This window comes from Gymnogyps californianus, chromosome 2 (assembly GCF_018139145.2).
Source record: "Gymnogyps californianus isolate 813 chromosome 2, ASM1813914v2, whole genome shotgun sequence".
NCBI classification, from domain to species: Eukaryota; Metazoa; Chordata; class Aves; order Accipitriformes; family Cathartidae; genus Gymnogyps; species Gymnogyps californianus.
The window spans coordinates 59,507,573-59,533,153 of record NC_059472.1 but is presented as its reverse complement, the minus strand read 5'-3'; the positions used below and the strand labels follow the sequence as shown (position 1 = coordinate 59,533,153).

The window sequence follows — 25,581 nt, the reverse complement described above, 5'->3', positions numbered from 1 at the left end:
TGCTGTTCTGCCTGGAATGTTAGGTGTCCCTGTTTACAGAAATTGGGGCGGGGGTGTGTGTTGAAGCTTATCTACATATATAGATATATATATGTCTCTACCTTCTGCTACTATACATTGAAAGGAAAATAAGGGTAATGGGAAGAAGACGTACCCAGCAGTGTCAAGACACAAGCCAATATTGCTATCAGGGCTCCAGTGCTAAGTCCTGCAGGCAAGATATATGCTTCTGCATTGCATGTCTGAGCAATACCATCTGCATCACAATCACAGACTCTGATGGTGAGGGTATTAGTGCTACTAAGTGAAGGTGATCCACTGTCCACAATGAATATTGGCAAGTAGAAAACAGACTGTTCCTGTCTTCGGAACCCATTTCTTCTAGTTAATACTGTTGCAGTGTTATCTAGATAAAGGAATAAAAAGGTAAATATAAAATACATGACCTTTCTAAAACACAAGCCTATAAATAATACAGTCTTTCACTTAAAAGACTTTATAAACACATTTATATTATTTCAACAAGTTTATCTTTCCTGGTCATATATTTTTGAAGCTGCAGAGATAGGATCAGCTGAGAAATGATACCCAACTAAACAAAAAGATTTCTATTTTCCACGAAAGACTGTTCCAAGATTGCAGAGGTCTATTTGGTTCTGGTTAAGCTCACAGTTCCACACTCTTGATAGTTGAAGATGAGATCATCATAAAAAAGAAAAAAATTACCCTTCAGTGATCAGATTAAGTATCTATATACCTGTTTCAGGTCTAATTTCCAAGGATGTATTTCAATTGTTTACAGATATAGATATCATATTAATGGAAGGGATGAACGTATAAATAGGAGAATAAGTTCTGAAGACCAATTAAATATTTTTTTAATGCAAAAAAAATCCAGTTGGTGCACAAATACAGGTAATTGCACATGTAACAAAGACATGCACTCGTTTTCAGTCTCATCTGAGAGTCAAGATGACTAATATAATCAGTCTAAAATGTGTGGTTCGATGCTGCTCTGACTTGGGTGATTAAAAAGTCCATGTGTTCCAGAAAATATGTGAAAAACTCACTGTGTTCAATACAGGTTGACAGCTCTTGAGAGGCAGGGAGTTACAACTCCTAGAATGTATAGAAAAGGTCAGTTGGTCGATCTATCTATCTACTTATCTATCTATTTATAGCCAGATATATCGATAGTCCTGTAAAGTTATGTTATTGTGTCATCTCTTATGACCTATCCAGCAAAATATGCAAGCACTTCTTCATATAGCATCATATGAGATATGCATAAAATTAATTAACATCAAAAGAGGCAACTGCTGCTGTGTCTTTTAACTCCGTTGATTTTACTGGCATTGAAAAGTCTATTATTAATTTTTCCAAATTATAAGTTCTCTGGAAGAGGGCCTGTCTTTTCATTAAATACTTTACAGTACTTGTAACAATGTCAGATTTCTGAATAGAGTATTATTCTAATGCATTTTTATTATTTTGATCATTATTACTATTACAGTCTTTAGTTTCAAACCGCAAGCTGCTCATATGAAGAAAATTAAGTATGTCAGCAACTACATGCAGGGTAAGGCAATAAATAGCTGTGTGAGAGAACTTTACTAGGTCACATATTATACTTAGTGAATGTTGTTCAAAGTCTGTCTGTGCAAACAGTATCCTTTAGTCCACCATATGTCTGTTTTTCTTGCTTTATTAATAAGGATGACTTTGTAGCTCTGGTTTAGTACTGATCCATAAAAGAGCAATGCAAGAGTAGCACAGTGTCTATTTAGTTCTATTTGCTTCAGCTAATAGCTAAACTGACTGATACATGCCCAGCTGCCGTACTATGCAGTGCACCTAATGAGAACACTAATTTGAAGTGTGTTCTCAGATACTTTAACTAATAGAAACGTGATGTCAATGGGAGTCTTTGCATAAGTCTTTGGGGAAATAGTCATAAGAATTCTGTGTAAATATTGTAGGCCGCTTCCTTTATCAAAAGCATTCTTCAATAGGTGGTATACTTAATGAAAAGATGTGGTTTTCTAAAAAAAAAACCTCTTGATTTACTGTGCACTCATTTTTTATACCCTGAGTTATACTAATAAAACATGAATTCCTGGACATTTTTCAGTCACTGCCCCAAGGGAAAATCTAATTTAGATAAAAACCTACAAATACAAGGAAAAAATGTGAGAAAAGTGGCTTCTGGAAAAAAAAAAAGAAAGATTTGAAGATGCCCTGTTTGGCTCAAGGCTTTAAATGATTCAAACAACAGCTTAATTCCCTTGACAAATAATCTACAGATAAAATTATTTTGCAGGCTGATTGTAGTTTAATTTATGTCCTTACCAGAATAGAAGTTTATGTAGGTCATAATCAGCATGATATATTCAAAATGAAAGGTATTAGTGGTGAATATTTACCCAAACAAAATGTCCTTACCTTTGTTGTCCTGCAGTGTAAAATTGTGGTTATTTGCTGCCTCTGGTGTTAAACTGAAGTAGAACTGATGGCCATTTGGTGGGTCATCCTTATCAATTGCACTGATTTTCTGGATCACCTGTTTTGAGATACATTGGGGTTTCATTGTTTGGAATGCTAAGAAGCATAAAGACACGTACATTGTATAACCACTCTATTACCTATCAAAGTATCAACCCTCCTTTGAGTCCTGCTGTGCTGGTTTTGGCTGGAATAGAGTTAATTTTCTTCATAGTAGTTACTATGGGGCTATGTTTTGGATTTGTGCTGAAAACAGCATTGATAATACAGGGACGTTTTCATTATTGCTGAGCAGTGCTTACACAGAGTCAAGGTCTTTTCTGCTTCTCACCCCACCCCACCAGCGAGGAGGCTGGGGGTGCACAAGAAGTTGGGAGGGGACACAGCTGGGACAGCTGACCCCAACTGACCAAAGGGATATTCCATACCATATGACATCATGCTCAGCATATAAACCTGGGCGAAGAAGGAGGAATGGGGGGACGTTTGGAGTGATGGCATTTGCCTTCCCAAGTAACCATTACGTGTGATGGAGCCCTGCTTTCCTGGAGATGGCTGAACACCTGCCTGCCAATGGGAAGTGGTGAATGAATTCTTTGTTTTCCTTTGCTTGTGCACGCTGCTTTTGCTTTATTTATTAAACTGTCTTTATCTCAACCCACGTGTTTTCTCACTTCTACTCTTCCAGTTCTCTGCCCCATCCCACCGGCAGGGAGTGAGCGAGCGGCTGTGTGGTGCTTAGTTGCAGGCTGGGGTTAAACCACAACACCTGCTCATATTGCATTTTGGTTTTCTAATCTCCTAAGCATGTACAGACACTATTAAAACTAAAATGTCACTCAACTCTTTACTTTACTTTACTTACTGGACCAACTTTATTGGTCAAAAGCAATGATCTGCAGGGCCTGTGAGAAAGTTAGGTCCTGTCATTCACCAGAGCTTGGAGCATAAACTGCATAGCAGTGGAAGAAATGTATCTTCTGGATGGCCCTTAATGTAATTAACAGTGGCTGCGATCAACATTGTAAACTTTTGCAAGGAGATGATTATGCTTTTGAGCATTTTAATTTATGTACTTTTTTTTTAATATCATGAAAAATAAAAAGCCAAGTCATAAGTATGCTAATATTTTCTGGGATTTCTTTTTTATTATTATCATTATTTTTCCAATTTTATTTTCTAAAATTCTGTCAAAATCTGCCTCTAAAAAAAGTGTTACCATTGCTTAAAATCCATAAAGAATGAATATTCAGAGTTAACAGTTCTGACTAGATCACAGGGAAAACAAACAGGTACTGTAACAAGAGCATGCATATTCTGTGTTTCTCATGAACACAAGCTAATAATCATAGTGTTTTCTGTTAAGGATTTAAATTATGCTGTGATTTTGAAATGTGCAATAAACAACATCTGCCACAGGAAAGACAATATTCTGTGAGAAGGCACAGAAGTGCAAAGTCTCCCAGGGAATACGTGGGATCTATGTGGGTGAAACACCTACTAGTTTTCTGGGAGAGAGAAGAGAGAATGAGAAAATATTTTTTTTTTCTGAGGTCTTACAAAGTAGAGAGGAAAAATCCAAATATAAGAGACACCAAGGACAAAAAACACCAGATACTTTTAGTTGAGTCTAGGACTACTTGGAAGACATTTGGGAGTTAAAAACACTGGGGAATATGGTAGGAATACATCTCCCCTGTGAAATTGTGGCCTTATGGCCCGTACTTCTGAAGGGAAATAAAAATGTGTACTCAGTTTAGGAATGGTAGGCCTTTAGTCTCAGAATAACCTCTGTGTTATGACTTCCCACTTCCCAGAAAAATTAGGAGGAAGTACACATTCTTAATATTACTCAAAATTAGGTGAGTTTAGCAAAACGTGTCAGCTATATCAGTAAGAAAGCCAGAGAATTTAACAGTACCTTCCACAAGTAATTTTTACACCTGAGTCTTTCTTTTCAGAGGTGTGGTGAAGATGTTAGGGTTTGATTAACATTTGCTTGTGCTGCATATCAAAGTGTCATTTTTACTGCCATAAGCTGATTATATTTTATCTTAAAGCTGGCAGACTTTCATAAGGAATGGCTGCTTATCTGATAAAAATAAACTTAAAAAAACCTATCAAGCCATACCTGACCAGGTTGAGCATTTTCACAGACAGTTGTCTCGTACTCCATGGCAAACTCAGGGGCATTGTCATTGATGTCAAGGATAGTGATGGCTACATAGCCTCTCCCAATCTGTGCTGGATTCTCTATAGGAAAAGAAGCCAACAAAACAATCAGGAAGAGTTCCTTGCAAGTTATTCTTTGGGTCAGTACATTTTTAATTTGCATTCTTCTTTTGCATATACATGTCAAATCAATTACAATCCCTCCTGGAAAGACAAAGGAAGCTCTTGGCTTGATCTCCTGGACCTGGTGGAAACAACGTTTATGTTTTACAGCCTCTTCAATTAAACTAAGATTTTACTCTCAGGGATAAACTGAAAATCTAACTCACTAATCACAGCATTGAATCACATCGTATGGAAAGATAAGAGCAAGATGATGTAAAACCATTGCCAAGGGGTATAGCTAGCCAGAACAGCACTATTCATATCAGGAATAGCATGGTTATTATGGGTTACATACCTTTCTGTTGCAATTCAGATTGATCAGGCTATTAAGAAGTTAAAACCAGAATTGCATCAGCTATGTATAACAGAAAAAAGAGGATGCTGTATTCCCAAGCAAATCTCAAAGTATTTAAATTGCACACACAACTAAGTATTTCAACACTGTCATTAACATATTGAACACCTTAAATATGAAACACATTCTCAAACTGATGCACATCTCTAGCTAAAATATGAATCTGTTCAGGGTCCAAAGTCATCTTTTAATCTTAAACAGTAGATATTTTTGGACTAAGCATAAAGGACGTCAGTGTGTGCTATACTTATTTTGCTAGATAACACTTCTGTTTTGGAGCAGGGAAAAGAGAGACTGCATTATTTTTTTACCACAAATGGTGATATTAGTGATAGAGCAGGGCAGAATGAAAAACTGCACACACCTTCAAATATGTATCTACCTTTTTATAGGGTATTGCAACCAAATTTTAGTAAATATTGTAACTATTTAAAGCAATGCATCCAAATGTAGATCACAAAGTGTTTTGTTTTGTTTTAGTTTTTTATTCCACATGTGAAATACTAGAGGAGTAAGCAATTTTGACACCAACTTTTTCCTCTGCTGATCCAAACTTATTGAAAACCAAGCAGGCCGTGAACATAAATTAAAACATTGTAAGGTATTACTTGTGCTCCTAGACTCTCACTTGTGTCAGGTATGCCCCTTGGCTACCTTGTCAGTTTTGTTACTACCCAGGAAAATTTTTGGTTTCCATGCTGGCCTCCTAGACCAAAATTTACTCCTGAGAATACAAGATAAATTCATACAGACACTAAATGATAAATGTTAGCTTTCAGGTTAAACATTACATTAACCTCACTGAAAGCAAGAAGTGAGGATTTTTAAAATAGCAGGCCAGAGAACTGATAACTCTTTCATTATCAGAGCCCAACAGAGTAGTAATAAGGATGAAATTTGAAGAAATAAATTCTTCAAATATAAAGGCAAAAATATATAGTTTTTCACGGAATGTATTCAGAGCTGAACAAGTTTAGGTTTAAACCTTCATTAACAGAATTCTTGTTGTATGTGCTTGAAGGGTTCGATCCTTCAACACTTTTCATCTTACACCAGAAAAGATACCAAGTACAAATATCCTTTACAGTCTTACCTTAGAGTCAGGAAAGTGAAACCACACAAGCATTCACATCCCCTTTCCTTCATACCTTTTAAGAAAGCTGTGGTTGACCAACAGCAATCAACTCTAAGTGAGTGCCATCACTAAGATGGGCTAACTGTTCTACTCTATACTCCATATTACTTTTCCTCTAATGATACTTGGTCTGAGACTGCTGACTTAACATATTTCATCTTCGTTTGTACTTGTTTTTCAGAAGTCAAAGGACTACACAAGGTGTGAGGCAAAGGAAAGAGCAAACACTTAATCTGTTGTATTTCTTAATTTCTATCACATAGGTTTCTTTTACATGGAGTAAGAAGTTATTTTTATCTGCCATGGTTGGAAACTGTCATAATTTCTCTCAATGCAGCTGATGACAACCAAGCCTGAATTTTTACACATACAGCCAATAAAATCTTTAAATTGTTACTTACGACTCTCCATAGCCAAAACTGTGATATTATGAACAGCATTAGTTTCCCTGTCCAAAGATTTGGCAGTTGTAATGACTCCACTGTTGGCATCAATATTGAAATACCTCTCCAGGTCTGTGTTTCGATCTATCGAGTACCTAGGTGAAGGACGAAAGAAAACTTTCGATTTATGTTCAATTACCGTTTGTAAAAATGTTTCATTGATTTCTTAGTAGAGAGAAAGAGTTTCCATTATTTCCCCATTTTGAGCTTTGTTTTGCCCAGTTTCTCTGGGGCGTAGACAGAAGCAAAGCTGTATGGAAAGGCAAGAGTTACACAGTGACATGTGCTGATAGTGGCGGGCTCTGTTCCCACAGTGTCCTCTTAAGTGAGGTTATAGGTATTCCCCTCTCTTTTCTTTCTTCCTCTCTGCTGTAAGGCAAACTTTCATTTATTCATGGAATAGCATCCTCCTGAACCCCAGCTAAGGAGGAGGTGAGTTGGAAGTTTGCTACACGGCTGTACCAGCCGGGCGCTGCTCCCATGGGGGCTGGCAGTCTGAGCGCAGAGCTTTCTATGACCAGCAGAAGAGCCCCTGAGTCACCCAGAGCTGCAGGGGCAGGGAAAAAAAGAGAGATGATGCAGAGTAGGTCAAGGGATTGCATGTCATCACTGTCAGCTCCTGGTGCTTTACTGTCATTAGACAAACACAGGCTCATGCCCTTAACTGTTTGGCTTAACATATCTTTTACCTCCAAATTTGTTTTAGGAAGGGGAAATGAGCTCCTTAGCAAACAGAAAATAGCAGAAGGGAAAAGGTCAAAATGCCTGTGGGTGTTTTGCTTATAACCCTTCTGAGAGAAAAGGACAGTTGATTAGGCAGATTTAGATTTACAACTGGAATATTCTTGACATTCGTTTTAATATTGGGTCAGATTCTTGTACTCTCATTTAGATCAAGTATGTACTCCAGAGCACTTCCCTACATTCAGGATGAATTAAAATGTCCGAATCAGACCAAGTGTGATCATTACAATTACTGTCACACTGATGATATATTAGATTATTGATACAACATTAACCAAATCCTTTGAACAACGTGGAAGGAAAGAATTATGGAAGACAGTTAAAAACCAGGACTTCCCAGATGTAACGATCTTATGACACTATTTGTTTGTTCTGTGTTGTAATATACCAGCTTCTACTTTGTTGTATTACTGTGTTTTTATCTATCCTTCTTGGCTGCAAGATCTTAGAGTAGAGACTTGTGACATAATTAGAATTGTTTCACCATATTATGTCACAGTCAGAGAGAGAACAGAGTAAAGAGTTGTAACAACAACAGTAACAGCAGTTTTCATGGATTAAGGCTCTCCCTTTTTCACTTTTTTTTTTCCATTTTATGTTGACTGTAGTTCATTTTTTACTTTATTTCATGCCAGCACTGTTGTTTATTTGGTCAGCAGTGCTCTTCAGCTGTTTTGTGGCTGGCAAGTTTCCCCATGAGACTATGCCTGTCACCTCTGCTATGTAGTCAATCTTGGCAAGCCCCATAGCTGGGATTCAATCTCCTGCCAGCCCTTAGATTTCCCAATTATTAACACTATCACTATGCAATTTGAAGAGCCAAAGACCTTTCTTAAAAAAATAGTAAGAAACAAAGAAAGAGAGAGAAGGAGAAGGAGAAGGAGAAGGAGAAGGAGAGAGGTGAGAAAGACAGAAAAATGAAAAGAAAGCAAGAAAGCAATAAAAAGAAAGCAATAAAAAGGAGGGAGGGAGGGAAGGAAGGAGGGAGGGAAAGCAAATAAGTTATATAAATTGGACGACAGATTCTTATGAAACGAGCAAAAATAAATTTTAGGCATAGGAAACAAGCAGTTTCCCTTATTTACAAGCGTTGTAACCATATTCAAATTCTAAAAAAAAATATTTTAAATACTTTTAATCTTTTAATTCCTTGCAGCCATTAATACTTGAAAATCTTTGAGCTGCAGGAGTTTTAAATCCTTTATCTAAGCTAGTTCAAACATCAATAGTTCTCTGGTCCATATGAGATAACCTCTTATTTTCAAAATATTTATTACCCCCCCCATTGGCAAGGTTTTAATTGTGTCTTATCTTGTAATTTCAACATTTTCTGAATTGTAACAAATCTAATTTTTAATCAATATCAATATAATACAATGTTTGGAATTTGGAATACTTATTTATAGATTAATAATTTAAACTTCTTAAATAGATGATGAAAAGTATTATGTATTAATCCTCCTTAACACATTCCAATTTTAGGTGAATTTGGCTCTGATGTATATCATAGCAGATGCAGGACAGCTTTAAATTATATGATCCGTCAGTACCCCTGACAATGTACAAGGCAGGTTTGCAAGCATATAGATAAACCTTCACTATTTCTCTTTTTCCTCCCTCTCAAATTCCAAACAATTTTGAAGCAGAAGAAATCTTCAAGATGTTAGTTAAGCTGGTGATATAACTACTTTTTATGCTGGAATTGTAAAAATTAACCAGATCAAGGCCAATAAACTCATCCTTATGTTTACACAGGAGTCAAAAGCATTCTGAGCATGGACTGCATTTATGGAACTGGATTTAATCCTACTCTACATGATTCTGCTAAACCAGATATTATACACCAGATGCTAACATCAGTGCCAGAAAACACTGCCACAGCAAAGAAAGAGCTCAGCAAAGATAAATTTCACAAGTAAATCTGTGCCAACCATCCATCTAGGACTTGTTTATACATGATAGGAATCAGCTATTTTGAATACGTTGCAAATATGTAACAGAAGAGAGAGAAAGAACACTTACGTCACCTCCAGGAGTGAAACATATGCTTTATTTTTACAACTTAAGATTGCTGCTTTAGAAATTATAGAGCTACACTAAAGTCCCAAGTTCATCTTCAATGCATGAAAGTGAAAATTTAACATCACCAAAAAAGGTGACATCGAAACAAGTTCTGTACCTGTGAAGTTCTTTTCTATGTATGCCTTAAATGAACAATAATAACAAATGAACTTAGTACTAACTTTCAATTGTGTATGTGTTCCTCCTCCTGCAGACATTTAAGTTCACAAAATTCCTGAGTCAGAAGTATTACCCTCTAGATCCTCTGCATGTTTCTTTGACAATTAATATTACTACTCTGCATAAGAAAAGTAGCAAGTAACTCATTACTGGTTTAACTTAGGTGGTGAGTCTTTGTCCTTGAGCTTTGACCTTAGATACAGGCAAACATAAGATGAATACTTTATGGTTTTTTATGGTTTCTTTATGATCCTGGACATTAGATTGTGGAAGACTTGCAGGTTCTTCATACATTGAAGACAAAGGAAGAGGTCCTTGTCAGTTTTCATGTGTCTCTAGTGTTCATATCTCTTCCCATTCGAATGGAAGATATTTGGCCGCAGAAGAATTTACAAAAGCCAAAAGATTACTGCCTTTAACCATCCTGACTAGGACAGGATGTGTCTTGTCTTATCCATTTCTCTCACATAAAGAGTTTTTTCTAATGTTTTTTTCTGTGGGACCTCAGCTCTGGTTTACCACGCAAGAGTCTATGTGCTATTACATTCTTTTGCATAGTGCATGTAGAACATGAATCATTATGCACACGCACAGACACACACATATATATGTATATTATATATATTTTTTATGGTCCTGGTTGATTTAAGAGAACATAACTTGTTATAGATAATAATAGACTCTTCCTAAACTTAGAGAGAAATAAATATGAGTAATATGTTGAGGGTTTTTTTTTAGAATCCTGAAATTATATCTTCTCTTCTCTTCTTTGTTTTACAGAGATTTAAATATATGACTTTTTCAAAGGTTCTGCAGTTCAGGAGTATAAAAGTCAAAACATGCAAACTCTTAGAACATCTCAATCTCCCTCTGCAAGGGAAAAAAGCTAACTAATTGCTTTCATTGTAACCAAAGGCCCTCCCGCAACAAAATGAACAACTTCAATACAAAGGCTAAATAAATAAACAATTAAGACATCTTACAATTACCTGACAGGACTATTTGAGGCATCTGGATCATGGGCCGCTACAGTTCCAATGATAGTGCCAACCTTTGCTGCTTCAGACACCACCATGGAGTACAAACGTGAAGTAAACACAGGCGGCTCATCAACATCTTCTACGATTATCTTCACTGTTGTCATATCACTGAAGGGTCCCAGGCTCAGGAAGCGAGGGTCAATATGCATATTGGCTGCTTCTATCCTCAGAGTATAGCTTGTCTTAGCTTCAAAATCCAGCTCCTATACAGGTAAAGTTATTTGGAAATTTTGTTATCTAGTGAAGTTGCCACAAAACTGTTTCACTTAGAGCTGTCAGTAAGTACAAAATGAACTTTGCCATTTGTATCCAACCAGCACTTTTGATTGGCAGAGCATAGTTGATGGCTCATTTTTTAGCTTTCTCAAAACATTATTTGCAGTGTCTCACTAGTGAATATTCCCCAATGACTTTAACGGTAAACGCAGTTCTACCCTGTGAATGAAACAAGAATTCTCTGAGCTACTGGCAAAACTGTGACTTCTGTGAGGACCAAATTCTCCCCCATTATTTCATCATTGTGAATGAATACTTCTTTCTGTCTTATTTATATTTTATCTAAAGTAATGTCAAATACAATGTGCCATACTACCCAGACATAAGAATTCAATATAATATTCACTGGTGAAAACACCTCATTCAGAAGATTATGTGTTTTTTTTTTTTTTACATAGCATTGGGATTGACTGATCAATTATTATTCCAAGCTCTGTATAAATTTGTGTAGAAAATGTGGCAATCGGTTAAACTACATTGTTTATATGACAATATTTTGTACTGAGATGCAGCCTAGAGATTGTTTTGCTTTGCTTGTTAAACAAAATGCACATTAGTTTTTTCCTCCTTCATTCTGCTTTAATTTTCTATGATGAAACTATAGTTTCTTTTGGAATAAATACTGCATTAGAATTAAAAATTACCCCCCACAACTAATGGGATATCTGTGATCTGGAGGACAGTCCCGTAAAGATAATTATTTTGGAGGCAAAAAAGCATCTTGCCTCACAGGCAATTATTGAAAGCATCATGTTAATATTAGCACCATTTACCCTATATCTATAGTCTTAGTTTGTCAGCTTGCACCAAATGCCCGGCTAATTATTTCTTTGCAATTCCAAGTTTAATCATTAAGAACAGCAACAAAAGACCCAAGTATTTCTAAAACTGCAGTCTGGTTACACAACTATCTTTTCAAACTATAATTCCAAGTGTATAAAACAGATTAAAAAAGGTTTTCTGCAGTTCTGATTCTGAATACATTGTAGGGATCTGAAATGTGGTTGCAAAATAACCTGACAGCATCGGCAAAACATTGCTGTACTCACTCAGAGGAGCAGCGGAGGCGGAACACACATCTGTTGACTTACAAATGTAAGGGTCTAAGTTCCCCATCGAGCTACAGTAGGATAAATCCCAAATGAGCATCTTAAAGTCAGCGATTATGCTGACATCACTATACAGCTGTAAACAGTCTAGGTTTAAAATGAAAAATGAATTGCAACACATCACACTCAGAAAGGCGCTGAACTTTTATAAACTCTATGTGGTAGAAAAAGGCTTCTCCAAACAGGAATACATGTGATCCTCGTGTTATGCAAGTGCTTACTTCTTGCACTGAATCACAGCTGTAGTATCCATAGCTCTCCAAACACAGATATGCCATAAAAGAAAGGTTGTCTGGATACTGGTGACTACACTGGATACAACTGGTCAGTATTTATTGCTAAAGCATGTTTAATTGTTTTTAATTTTAATTTTTGTTTTATATTTAAAGTACAACATGTGTGCTATGAAACAAACTTCAGAGACATAACGCAAATGTAATGTGGTGTTAGGACGATGAAAAATGTCTCAACTCTATTGTATGGTGATAACAATTAAGCAACTGATATGACCAGATGAGCAGCAACATTAAGGAGAAGACAATCAAGCACACAAATATCTTAAGACTTCTTATTTTCCAGTAAAAGCATCATATTAACTAAGAAATGATAACCTGAAGAATGTCAAGGACAAAAGGCTGAGATTTGTTGAACTGGAGGGAAAAAAAAAAAGCTAGCCTTTAACAAACAGTATATTTTCAGTCAGAATGTACAACAATATGTAGCAGAGAAAAGAAGGCTAATTCATTCTTATTAACCAGTGATATCTATTGAAATTGGATGATTGAGATTACAGCAATACTTAATCAAACACATGGAAATATATCATGAGACTGCAGACAAGATAGCTTCTTACGATATACTAATGTCAACACCACAGTCATCCTAAGAAAAAAAGATTATGAAAATTCTGATTTAATAGAGAAAGTGCATAGAGCACAATATATGTAATTGGACAAATTATACAAATTTATAATTTGAATAGACTAAGCACAATAATGAAGAAATATTATTCAAATTAATTTTTAAAGACTTTCCATGTTTCTATATTGATTAAAGAAGACTAAATTAAAACTTCAATCATTGAAATCATAAAAACGTGTTTTCCATGTGAATGTTTATCACAAGAGCTGACACGCACTTTTAAATTATCATATTTCATTCTTGTAATGTAGAAAGAGATCATTCTTTATTTGACTGGATTACAGGACTAGTAGGGAATACACAAAAAACACTTTAATTGGAAAGGTATTTCCTCATAGAGAAGGATGCAAAACTAACGATAGTGCAGATGCATATTCTAAACAGGCTTGCTTACTAAAAGCAGGTTTCACCTTTAACTTAGCCATGTATATCTGAGAAAATCGCCATATGGTGCTTCCTGTGAGTGTAGCAAAATTCTTCTAGTGAAGAAATCAGCTGGTCTACTTATGAATGCCTGTTTTTCACCAGTCACTAGTAAGGGAGTCTCAATAACTGGAAGAAGTAAACATCTGCTTTCAGCAACATGAATCCTGCCCTAGGATTCCCTCAGATATCTTCTGGTACCCAATGCTGCTGATGGTTTCCAAAAGGTATAAGGGTCCTTGTTAACAAAAAATATATAAATAAAAAATCTAACTTCTGTACATATACAGTGGGGAACGGTGTTTAGAAGAGAGGAAGTATGGATTGGCAAAGGGGTTTTACAACATCAAATGGTATTGTGTTATACAGGGGCAGTAATACTGTTTTATTTTAGTTCTTTGTAGCAGTGTCTGTCTCCTGTGGGGTGTGACAATGTCTACAGAAGCTACAGTCATCATCCTCAGCCTGTTCCTGTAAGATACACATCCTCAGATCCTATGGTGAATACACAGGTACCAGGTTTTGAGGCAGAATACAATCTGGGAAAATAAACAAAACTTCTAAGATATGACTAGTATGCAAGAGTTCTTGACCTGGTGGAAATGTTTCAACAATTTGTAGATAATATAATGACGACATTACATACTACAGACACTAATGAAAGACTGAAAAGATTTCCTTTTTTTGTTTCTTCTTATCTAATTATCACTGATGTCTGTTATACAGAGAGCATTATTTAACTGGCCTTCGGATCATGCCTTCATTATTTCCTGCTATAACAAAAGCACAAGATTCCAATAATGGAATACCAAGTCAACAGACTACAAATCACTACATCAGTGTTGAAGGTTAAATGGACAATGTATATACTTCAGTCTTTCAGTACAGTGAATAGAGCTTGACAGCTTCATTAATACCTGTGCATAAGCGTTATCTGATTAGATCCTTTGCAGGATCCATTCATCTTTCTCTTATTTGGGGGTTTGTGGGGTCTTTCTTTTTCTTTTAATGGGTAAGAATTTTATCCTGTCTGAAGGAAATTATAAAACAAGTCATCCACATTACAGAGGCTGGATATGAAGTTATCATTCACAGGAAGACCATTTTTGTAATGTTCATTTTTTATTGTACAGTAACTTTGTAATAACGTACTTTTCAGAGGTGAAAATCCCATTTTTAAGCCCAGTTGAGGTTTTATATTGAAAATTGCAGTACATCAAACAAATGCACATTATCTCTCAAAGGAACCATGGAAGCCTCAAGTTCTTACATTGTAAACTCTGATATAGAATTGAAAGAAAATTTTCTAGCTGCAAAAAAAAGTGAAATGTTAACAGGAAGAGAAAGATAGCTTTTCACTCAAAAGCTTATGCATAAATCCCCCATTTTTATAATTGCCAGTATTACTCTTAGAATGAACTCAGGTTTTAGAATAATCTCTTAGCAGTCAATTTCTGAGAAAGTACTTTGCAACACTATTCTCACATTTTTCCCTCTACCATTCAAACTGGTTGGTGATATTGGTGGTAGGGCTGTGTATTGGGGGAAGAAATGAAGGCAAAGTGAGCGAGAACTATACCATGGGAAATCTCCTTAATGCTTGTCACTTGCTACAGTAAGACATGACAACCCTCTCTCTATAGAGTCTTCAGGCTTTTTTTTTTTTTTTTTGCATTTAAGTCCACTGAAATCTCTCCATAGACTTCAAAATGGCTTGAATCAGATCTCACCTTCCAAAAAGTCACGAGACATATAATAAAAATATACCTTGCAGCCTTTTTTATTATTACATTACCATTATTATTTTAAGCACCAAGTATTTGATAAAGCTATAGGTGGATACAGATCATCTACCAGGTTTTTATCGTAAGATGTTTTGCTACTAAGCTATTATTATTACTGAAGTCTAACTATAGCCTGCAACTTTGTGAATAAAGTGAGATCTGTACTTATACGATGCCTTTTTCAGTACACTATTTTTAGGAATAGTGCTTTGGAAACTACAAACAATATGGTCTTGTTTATGCATTTTGCTTAGAAAGTGAAGCCAAGATTCCATTCATGTGTATTACAATCAGGATTCTGTGAACAGTCAACATGAATTCACTTTGAAATTGTACACAGACAGGTTTGCATGGACACTTCAGAATTTGTTGTATTAAATGACTGAATCATCATTTACTTCCATAAACGTTTCTTCAATTCTAAGGTTGCTACTGCAGAAACAAATCCAACACATTTTTTGAAACTCCAATATATTCAGAAAAATTACACTTTTCTTCCAAACACCCTCACCACTGTGAAATGTAGCTATGCAAATGATCTGAGTCCTTACTAACAGAGCATTGATAGCAGAATGTAAATTACAAAGGAAACCACAGGAAGGAATTGGTCTTACTCTACAGATGGAGAACTGAGTCACAGTGTGAACCAGGATAAAATTTTCAAATACTGCTAAGAAATATAAATGTCCAATTCCTTTTCAAAAACTGTACAAGACATTTTTTTTTCTGAAAAGATGACCTAAGATAGATGTTTTCCTAAATCCTGCTTAAAAGTAACTTACACATCTAATTTAGCTTTACTTAGGAATTCACTACAGAGAGTGTGCCTATCGGGTGGAGAATAGCGAAACTCTCCCATTATTTGCAACATCAGAACTCTAGCACGAAGTTTGAGTAGGTGGTATCTTTAGACTGCTCTGTACAGGATAAAAATAAAGGAAGAGATTTCTTCTGTTTCATTTGACAAATGAGAACTTTTCATTTCTTTATTATTATTATTATTTAATAAAAGAGAAAGTGGGAAAAGAAAAAACAGGAAGGTTTCCACAATGACTTGAAACTACTAGGCAACAAATTGTATTAACATAGCAGGTTACAGGAAAAGACCCCCCCTAGTTTTCCCACCACTTTCCCACCCTTCCTGTAAGCTGAGAATAGCACTCTGAACCTTGCTTATGGGTCCCATTCACTTGTTGTTTATACTAGCTTCTGGAAAATAAAGTTTGTTTTCTAGCATTTTTCATATGCTATTGCAGATTGGAAGCAGAGCATGGCATCCTAAAAACAACTCACGCACTTTTATATACCGTCCTAAATACATGCTGGATAAAATTTTTGCATATGAATTCAGTCAATGAATTCAGTTAATGTATTGCAGAAGAAGGTAGACTTTATTTTTTTAGTGCCAATAACCAGGTAAATGGTTCAATACTGTTTTACTAGCTCCTGTCATAAAATGAAATTTTAGCTTCACTGATCTCACACAAAATCAATTCTATCCAGACTTAACCTCTTGTTATTATTTAAGCCATAAATTCATGAACAAAAGTTAGCCCTTGTCCCAGAGAATATTCTGAAAAAGGGGTTTTTTGTCTAGAATGAACTTAAGCAACTTGTTGGAATACATGAACTTCACATCTCATTCATTTAATCCTGATTCAAACGTCCTAACCAGGACGAAAGAAAATAAGGTGTCACAAGTATGTGAAAAACCACATAGCAGCAAATAGTGTACAGTGGTACAGCATACATGCTCCTTAGTTGTGCAGCATAAGGTAGTACAAACTTACTCTTTACTCTTTGGAGGGATAAAGATCAAGTGGATGAAAACACAGAGAAAGTATTCCTCCCTCATCTGATTCCATATGGTCAAGGGAGTTATTATAAGAGTACCAGCCTATTGTCAGAATGTTACCTTGAACTGAGGTTTAGTCTAGTAGCTAGTATATACTGACATTAGGCGCCAGGCAGCTACAGTACTAGTGTGTTAAGGAACATGTAATCCCCAGTCCTGCCATGGCTATAAAAACTAAGAGGAGAACTACTACTAGTATTTGAAAAAGATCTCTGTTCTCAAACTGTTTAGAGAAAAATCCATCCTGAATAAACCATGCAAGCCAAAGAGATATCTGGATTTAGCAATGCAGAAGAAATATAAATGAGGGAAGAATACACTCCATATTTTGATGAATATTGCTGATAGAGTAAAACCACGATTATTTTTTTCTGCTGACTTTTGATGTTTTGAAGTCTCTGTGTCATAGGGTACAGAGAAGAAATGTGTTCAAATGTGCATGGAAAAAAAACCCAAACCAAACCAAAGATTAAACGCACCCAAATCTCATTCACCGATTTTGCCACCTTTCAAATCAAAATAAGTATTAGTCAAGTCCATTATACACAAGTAATCTTGAGAAATACCTAGTTATGTAACATTTTTCTCTTTCTAATATCACGATTCCTGGTATCTCTCTTTTTAAAAAACGTTCATTTTTGTGAATTTATATAAATAATTTATTTGCAATTTTTGCTGATCCTTGGGCATTTTCTTTCATATTCCATCCACTTGGAGCATACAGAAATCCTGCTTTGCTCACTGAAATCTTAAATCTCACTTCTCTCAATTTTTTTTTTTGTTACAAAAAACTTTTTTTTTTTTTTTTACTTGATGCTCCTTATGTGTTAAAAAAAGTCTTAGTTTTTAGTGAGGAATTTTTTCATTTTCAAATTGTCTCAAAATGGTTATCCTTCTAAAAACAGATTGTAAAATCCTCAGTTTGTGTGTGGAACTCCAATAACCAGCTGCCAAACATTCTCCACAATACCCAGCACAAAAATGAATGGAGCAGTGCCTTCAGCTGCTCAGAGATACTGGCGGTGATTTTCATGCCTAGCCTGCTGATTTGTATGTGCGATTGCAGCAAAAGCATGCAAAGCTAAAGCATGCATTTGCATTTAGAATCAAAGCGTGCCTTTTCAGAAGTCTTTGCCTTGGCATTTTACTGCTTGATGTGTACACAGACATGTCATCTGAGCATAAAAAATACACACAAGTTTAAAATGATGGGCACGCGTTTGGAGGCTGAGCTGTTTCTCAATGCCTCAGCTGATTTCAGGGGCATGAAAAGGAGAGAGCTAATTGCACTCGGAGATGTACAGAACGTCACGTGCCGGACAGTAAAATGTTTAGGCAGATTCCAGGCTACAGACTTAATTTCTTCCCTGATTCCTTACTAACAAGCACACATTATCATGCAGGGATAACCTCTGCCCAACTCCATAGTGATCTGGCAGGTAAGACTTGGTGGTTGAAGCCCATTTAACCTCCATACACTGTCATTAATGGTCTTCTATGTACTTGTTCTCCAAAGAACAAGGTGCAGTTGCCTGTTAGCCACTGTGCTTGAGCTCTTCACTTATTTCCTTCCCTCCTAGATAATGTTCTCTGCAGGGTTGGCAGGGAGGATCTTTCAGCCTTGGGCAAGGCACCAAGTTCCCTGGAGTCCAAATGAAGAGCTAAGGGCATCCAGAGGTTTGGGAGGTGCCCCTCAGCATGGGGACTCACCTTTGGGTATGGCAGAGGAAAGAAAGTCAGTAGTAGTAGGAAAATGAGAGAAAAGTTCTAACGCTGCAGAGAAAAAAATTTGAATTCTTGTGTCAAAATATAGCAGCATCTAGGTTTAAAAATTATTAGCAAACTGGAGCATTTAATCAGGTCAAAATTTTGTAACCTTTTAAATGTAGTCTAATAGCTATTTCATAGAGCACTTCTCAGGATAAATGTTCAGTACTGAAAAGTTCAGTTCAGCTCCCTAGCTAAAGTGATTATAGAAATAATAAATGACAATTATTTGGTCCGCTGTACAACACTGGAATCAGGATATTCCAGGAACAAACACCATGACAAGAGCACACTAAAAATTAAAATGAACTCATCAGTTCTCAAATTAGATCGCTGAAGCCCCCGACTGATTCAGTGTTGCTCTCTGTGGCACTGATAAATGCTCTCCCTCTAGGATAGGCATATTTCTTGCAGATCTTTGCTCAAAAACCTTAAATGAGCAAACTGAAGGAGCCACATTGAACTTGGCTGTTGAACAAAGAGGTGACTAACTTGTATTTCAAACATACTAAGCAGAAATTAGCACAGTTTGCAAGAAGCCTAAGATGGATGTTTTTGCCTTGAAAAAAGATGATTCACTTTACACATATTAGAGCCTGATTTTTCAAGGGTGCTGAACATCTTCCATTTGCTGTGAAATCTATGGATGCTTACCAGCTTTCAGTAGGTGTTCAGGGCATCAGAGAATTAGCCTACTGCTTTGCAACATCATGCAATATTAACTTCTTTCAAAGGAGAAATGTGACTGAAGTTTTATATTGATTTAGAAAGGAATTGATGCACCAGAGGAGGAAAAACAAGCAAACAAACAAACCCCCAAAAAATCCCACCACTGGTAGGTGAAGTTTACAGAGATTAAAGAATATATAGGGAAGAAAAATCTGCTATGGAATCATACTAACTACAAACATAGGTCCTTGTTCAGGAACATACTTACACATATTCTAAAATGCCAAGTCACTCCCACATTTTAGGGGGTATTAAAGTGCTTAGAGTTAGGGCCATAGATTCAGTATTGTCATTGCCAAGCATTCACACATTAAGAGTATGAAATTATATGAGAAGAGATTCTTCTGTCTAAGATGTTGGGGTTTTTTCCTGTTCCCCTCAAAATTTAAATTTTCTTGCAAAATATTTCAGCACACTTTTATTTTGTAAAAGAATACTCTTTAAAATGTATTGCAGCAAGGTTAGAACGCTGAATTTTAATATTTTTATATAAATATGATTTTTCAATTTTAAAATGTTTTCTAACTGTACATATAGAAAGCTAAGAAGAAAAAATATTTCTTTAAATATTTCCATTTTTTGAAATTTTTTTTATAATATATTATCTTGTAAAACAACTATTCTTACATAATTTCAACATTAGTAATGTGTGCCTTCTGAATAGAACAACATCAGCCAAAGACAATTAGATAATTTTTTTTTTTAAAATTACATTTGGGATCCATTTTGTATTTGGAGCTTGCGTTTTTACTCTATTTTCCCATTCTCTCTTTAATACAAGGACAAATGAGACTAAAGCTTGGATTCCTATCCAAACTTGTATGTGCAGGAGCTTTAAAAAAAACTCATCAAAACAATACAGCAATTGTCAAAAAAACCCACAAGAATTTTCAGTGTAAGTCATTAAAAAGTTAAAAATCACACACACACACTGAAGTTAAGATGACATATGCCAATGGAAACTTTTACAGCAGATAACGCTCTTAGAAACAAAAGTTCATACTCCCATTACCTGCCCTCATCTTGCACAGATCCAAACAGAATCAGTGAGAAAAATCAGACTTACCTTCTGAATTGTTATGATTCCCTCCTGGGTGTCTTTGTCAACAGAAATTTTGAATACTCCCAAACCATCACCATCCACAATCTTATACTCCATTTCAGCATTAGGTCCAACATCTGCATCTGCAGCTTTTATTCTGGCCACCACAGAAGCCACTGGCAAAGACTCTGGGACATTATACTGATATGATCCTGTGAAATTTAGAAATTTAATTAATTCAGAGTCTTCTGGGACTGTAGGCTAAAAAAAAATATCTAGCCTTCTTAAAATCTACCTTCCTTTAAATCATGCACTTGAATATTTATTCAGTCTACCAGAATATATTCAGTTTAAAATAGGATTGCCCTTTTTTTTCCCAGGTTTTCCTTGTGACGGACTATACTTTAAGTACTATGGGCATAATTTCTTCCTATGACGAGAGAAGTACAAGGCAAAGATGCAAAAACATAATTCAAAACTTAAGTGCAAGTCATGAGGTGAATGCCTGCTGCAGAGTTCCAATGCAGAAAATATTTTACTTTGTTTTCCACAAAAGAGGAAAAAAAGCAAATCAGTCAAATAATATCAATACAAACTCCTGTTCTTTTATAGCTGTGTATCTTGATTAGGCAGTTTGCAATCTGACTATGACTAGAAACTGATATGTATTCATTTCTTTAACAGTAAGTGTACCATCTGCATTCTTGAAAATTCCATCTTTTTCATTCAAGTAGAAAATTATATATATGCTGTCAAAAGGGTATCTGAGTGCAGTCTGTAGCCAATAACACTCGCACCTTCCAAAATAACTTCAGTTATCCTATTATTATTTCAAGCAGTTGGTGGCTTGAAATAACAGGAAATCTATTATGTACAGATCTATTTTTTGTATCATTGGAGGTGAGGCTGGAATGGATGTGAATATACTCTTCACATAATTTTAATTCTACTTAGCAAGGACATTTTTCTTTCTTTTTAGGAAAAAAGCACCCCAGACAGAATGCTATTAATAAGCTGAGCTCTTCAGGTTTGAGCGTACACCTATGTACTCCTTTCTTTGGTTAGGATGAGAGCCACCTTGGTCAAAGAAAGTAAATGGAGGGAACATGACTTTCCAGCTCTTCTGTGACTAACTCCTTAGGAAACACTGTAGGTACAAGAGAAATCCTGCTAAAATGCCAAAGGAATATGAAGGATTAAGAGTCAAGTTAAAGAACTATGCATCCTGAAGTCCAACTGGCAAGAGCTAAGTATCTATTAAGGTGTATCTTTTTTTGTCTTTTTATTCATAGAGAGGAAGTAAAATACATTAATAAATGCACTTCCTGTATATCACATCATTTCAACTGATCTGAACCATATTAGCTAAAGAAAAAAGATTCTTCCAACGTAATAATAATAATAATAATAATAATAATATACCTTGCTGTCAGTGATTCTCAAAGTACTTAACATGGAAGCTGAGCACTTTTACTCTATGTTTAGAAATAGCATGACATGTAAAGAAAATAACAATGTTTAGAAATAATATTACAAGTCACATTTTTACAAAGAAACTTACGTCGTGGAAAGCGGGGTGGGTTGTCATTAACATCAGTCAGGGTGACAGTTACAGATGTAGTCCCTGATAATCCACCATTCTGCCCAACCATGTCCTTTGCTTGAATAACTAGTAGGTATTGGTCCTTGGCTTCTCTATCCATATTCGGAAGGGCAGTCTTGATAACACCTGCGGTAAGACAAGATATGTCATTGGTTGCACAAATACATTACTGTGGAAGCTGAGTTTGCCTTTAAAAGGTAGCAGCAGATCAATGATTGCAACAAGAGAGGAAAGAATTAATTTCAACACTAACATCATAGTTTTTGACTAGGAGCTGAACTGACATACTACAAGCTTATTTTAAGTAGTTACCAAAACTCACCAATTTTTATTTAGTACTAGATTCTTTGGGTAATGCCATCCATGACTGTTTTTTCCAAATATCTTCTCCCTGAATTATAGACTTCATAATGTCTTGGGTAACACTCCCTTCCCTGGAAGATATCATCTTCCGTGTTTGATTTCCCACTCTTTTAGAGCCAGGAACAACACAATATTCTGCATTCATTTTTAAGATTCCAAGGTCAAGATTCATTTCACAATGTCTTGAATAGTCATTCACCACATTAACTCTTATTAATATTGATATTGTGCCACTCTCTGGATATATATGAAATTATCTTATTTTACCATATATTTGCTTTAACAATACCCACTTCTAAAGCATTAGTGTAATTAAGAGATTTTTGATTTATTAATGGAAATATTGTAATATCTGAAGTAGTTTTTTTTAATCCATTTGATGATCTGCATACAATTTGTAACTAATTGATTTGAAATGAAAACCAGAAGAAAGCTCCATGTTTCATCCCTTCAGTTCTGTTGATATAGATCAGAAAATAAATATGCCTTCTCAAAATGTGATGACTGTATGAATATTTCATGCTCAGTACACAGTACAGCCACTAACTCTGATTTCCAGAGAGGCAGCTGTTTACTCCACCAGCACTTAGTGTCAGCAGCAAAGGAAACATAAACAAACTAAATAAAGGAGAGGCACATTGGGACACATATCTCTTCATCTGATATTTGTTGAATGTTTAGTTAGAGTTTTATTTCTTTCTTCCCTTATGAATGCAGGACTTACCATTAATCATCTCCGGGTTGAAACATTTATTTCACAAACAGACTGTCTGGCACTACTTCACGCATTTTACAAGACATGTTAAAATACAATTAATATACAATTTCATAATGTTATTGTTTCTACATTGCTTTTTCTGGCCTGCTCATTTTTCTAGCATAGTTAAATTGCCAGGCAACGTTAACCAATCATTTGGAAGTTAATTATCATGCACACAGGAAATCTGAGTATCACATCAAAGTGAAAATGTATGCAAACATTTCAGTCTGAATCCTTAAAGATTCTGATTTAGCAGAAACTACCATATTATTGTTCAAGGGCTGTCTGCAGTCATTATGACAATATACATTGTACATACATATACATGGAGAGAGAGAGACAGAGGGAAAACCACTATAAATCACACTCATTGGGGGAAAAAGAAAGTGCTATGTATCTCTGCTGAGGATGGATCTGTTGCAATATGAAGATAATTATAGTACTTATTTCTGCAAATTTAGATGTTGCTAGAGTGTAACCTTGTGGTCATAGCATTGGGATTCAGGTCTGATTCACATTACAGATTGTTTATGATAAATAGGGTAAATATAGTTTGTTTCTCTTTTGTCTCAACTTGTCCTTCTCTGAAATGAAGATTATAACTCTTCTCCATGTTGGTGTAAGTGAAGGCTCAGGCACCAAACTGAACTGAGCAAAGTGAGAACTTACCTTCCTGCTCTATGAAATGATACAGTACAATGGGTAATGTTTATTAAACTGACAGAGGATTAAAGGTTGCATCTTGTTGTGACTTAAAATATTTACAAAATTTCATTAAAATAGTAAAAAAAAGTTCCACCAGTAATTTGTTTTGAAAGTGGCAGCAAAATGTTATATCAGATAAGGATAGGAAGCACAGTGCTTTCTTCTTCAAACTAATAAAGAAAAGATACATTTCCCACAACAAAACTTCAGTTTAAAAAGTAGAATGGAGAGGTGATCATACTGTAAATCTATACTTAAGGAAATCTGGCTATGTGACATTTAGGTATTTCTAAACCAAACATCTGCAAACAAACTTGTTCACAGCGTCTTGAAACTTTCATTGATCAGAAAGACGGCAACAAGCAGCAGACCAGGGAGCTAGAAGATTGACGAGAAGATAAAAATTCCCATTCCAGCAATGTCTACTTATCACACAGCTCAGATGTGTGGTTTTCATAATCTATTCTGAAGAATAAGAGATTAAAAGATCAACAAAATCTAAATGTATTCAATTAACCAAGAGACCACATTAATAAGTTCCTACCAAGTTTTAATGCACATTTTCTTTTTTCTCAGCATTACTGCAGAGAGTTTATGGAAAGTTACCTGTTTTTGGCTCCACAGAGAAGTAAGGTTGTCCTTGCAATATGCTGTAAACCACTCGAGCACTGTTGCCGTAAGTAGGATCATCTGCATCAGTGGCTGTCACTTGAACCACAGAGGTACCTGCAAAATGTTTAAGGGACTACTGTACATAAAAGATCAAAAAATCTGAACTACACTTATTCAACATGCTGTGCCAATATATATCTGGAACAGTGTGAGGTGGCTTTTTCACACCTGTTCATCATTTCCATGCTGATTCAGCTTAGAGTATAAGGTCCTCTTTGTAAACCAGTAGTATCAGCTATTACAGAGTTCCATCCTCCCAAATAGTCTCAGCCTTTGACTCACAGCAATATAAACCATCTCACTCAGTAGCTCCCCCTCTCTATCTCTGCCTTTGGTTGGTAGGGGGTATGTGAACAATATTTCTTAAATGATGGTGATGCCTGAACTATGCTTAAGTATGAAATATAGTAATAGTTTCCCTTTGAAGAGAAGTCTGCATGCTAAAATTGTAATGAGTATTTAGAGATTCAAATATACTTATATATATAAGTATTATATATTTTGATAATTGTACACATATATATAAAGTTAATTTTAGCCTATAAAATTATTTACGCTTTTATAAAGAGATGGCTGAAGAGTTTCTGTTTCAGCTCAGAGAAAAACTGGTGAGAGTTTTCTCTAAATTCCTTTAAAACCTACTCATTTCCTTCAACAATCTGCAATACTTTATTATCAGTTGTGGTAATAATCTGCTGCATAAACCTTTCTTGAGCAAGAAATGTCTCTATGTTGACAGGAATAAGAAAGCTAAATATCTAACTGGTTAGCAAGA

The 25,581-nt window shown here is 35.6% G+C and overlaps 1 protein-coding gene across 2 annotated transcripts in view; it reads right to left on the bottom strand.

Moving 5' to 3' along the window:
• LOC127029986 (cadherin-7) overlaps positions 1–25,581 on the bottom strand; it is a 71,177-nt gene that overhangs the window by 7,821 nt on the left and 37,775 nt on the right. The window contains exons 3-10 of one of the 2 annotated variants that reach the window (XM_050915882.1): positions 24,741–24,860; positions 22,265–22,432; positions 20,728–20,915; positions 10,747–11,000; positions 6,731–6,867; positions 4,634–4,755; positions 2,443–2,560; positions 155–406 (exon numbers count right to left, since the gene is read on the bottom strand). In XM_050915882.1, coding sequence (XP_050771839.1) covers positions 155–406; positions 2,443–2,560; positions 4,634–4,755; positions 6,731–6,867; positions 10,747–11,000; positions 20,728–20,915; positions 22,265–22,432; positions 24,741–24,860 — 1,359 coding nt within the window. Of the gene's footprint in view, positions 1–154; positions 407–1,075; positions 1,120–2,442; positions 2,561–4,633; positions 4,756–6,730; positions 6,868–10,746; positions 11,001–20,727; positions 20,916–22,264; positions 22,433–24,740; positions 24,861–25,581 lie in introns of those variants that run through there. The other variant, XM_050915883.1, reaches the window with a different exon arrangement.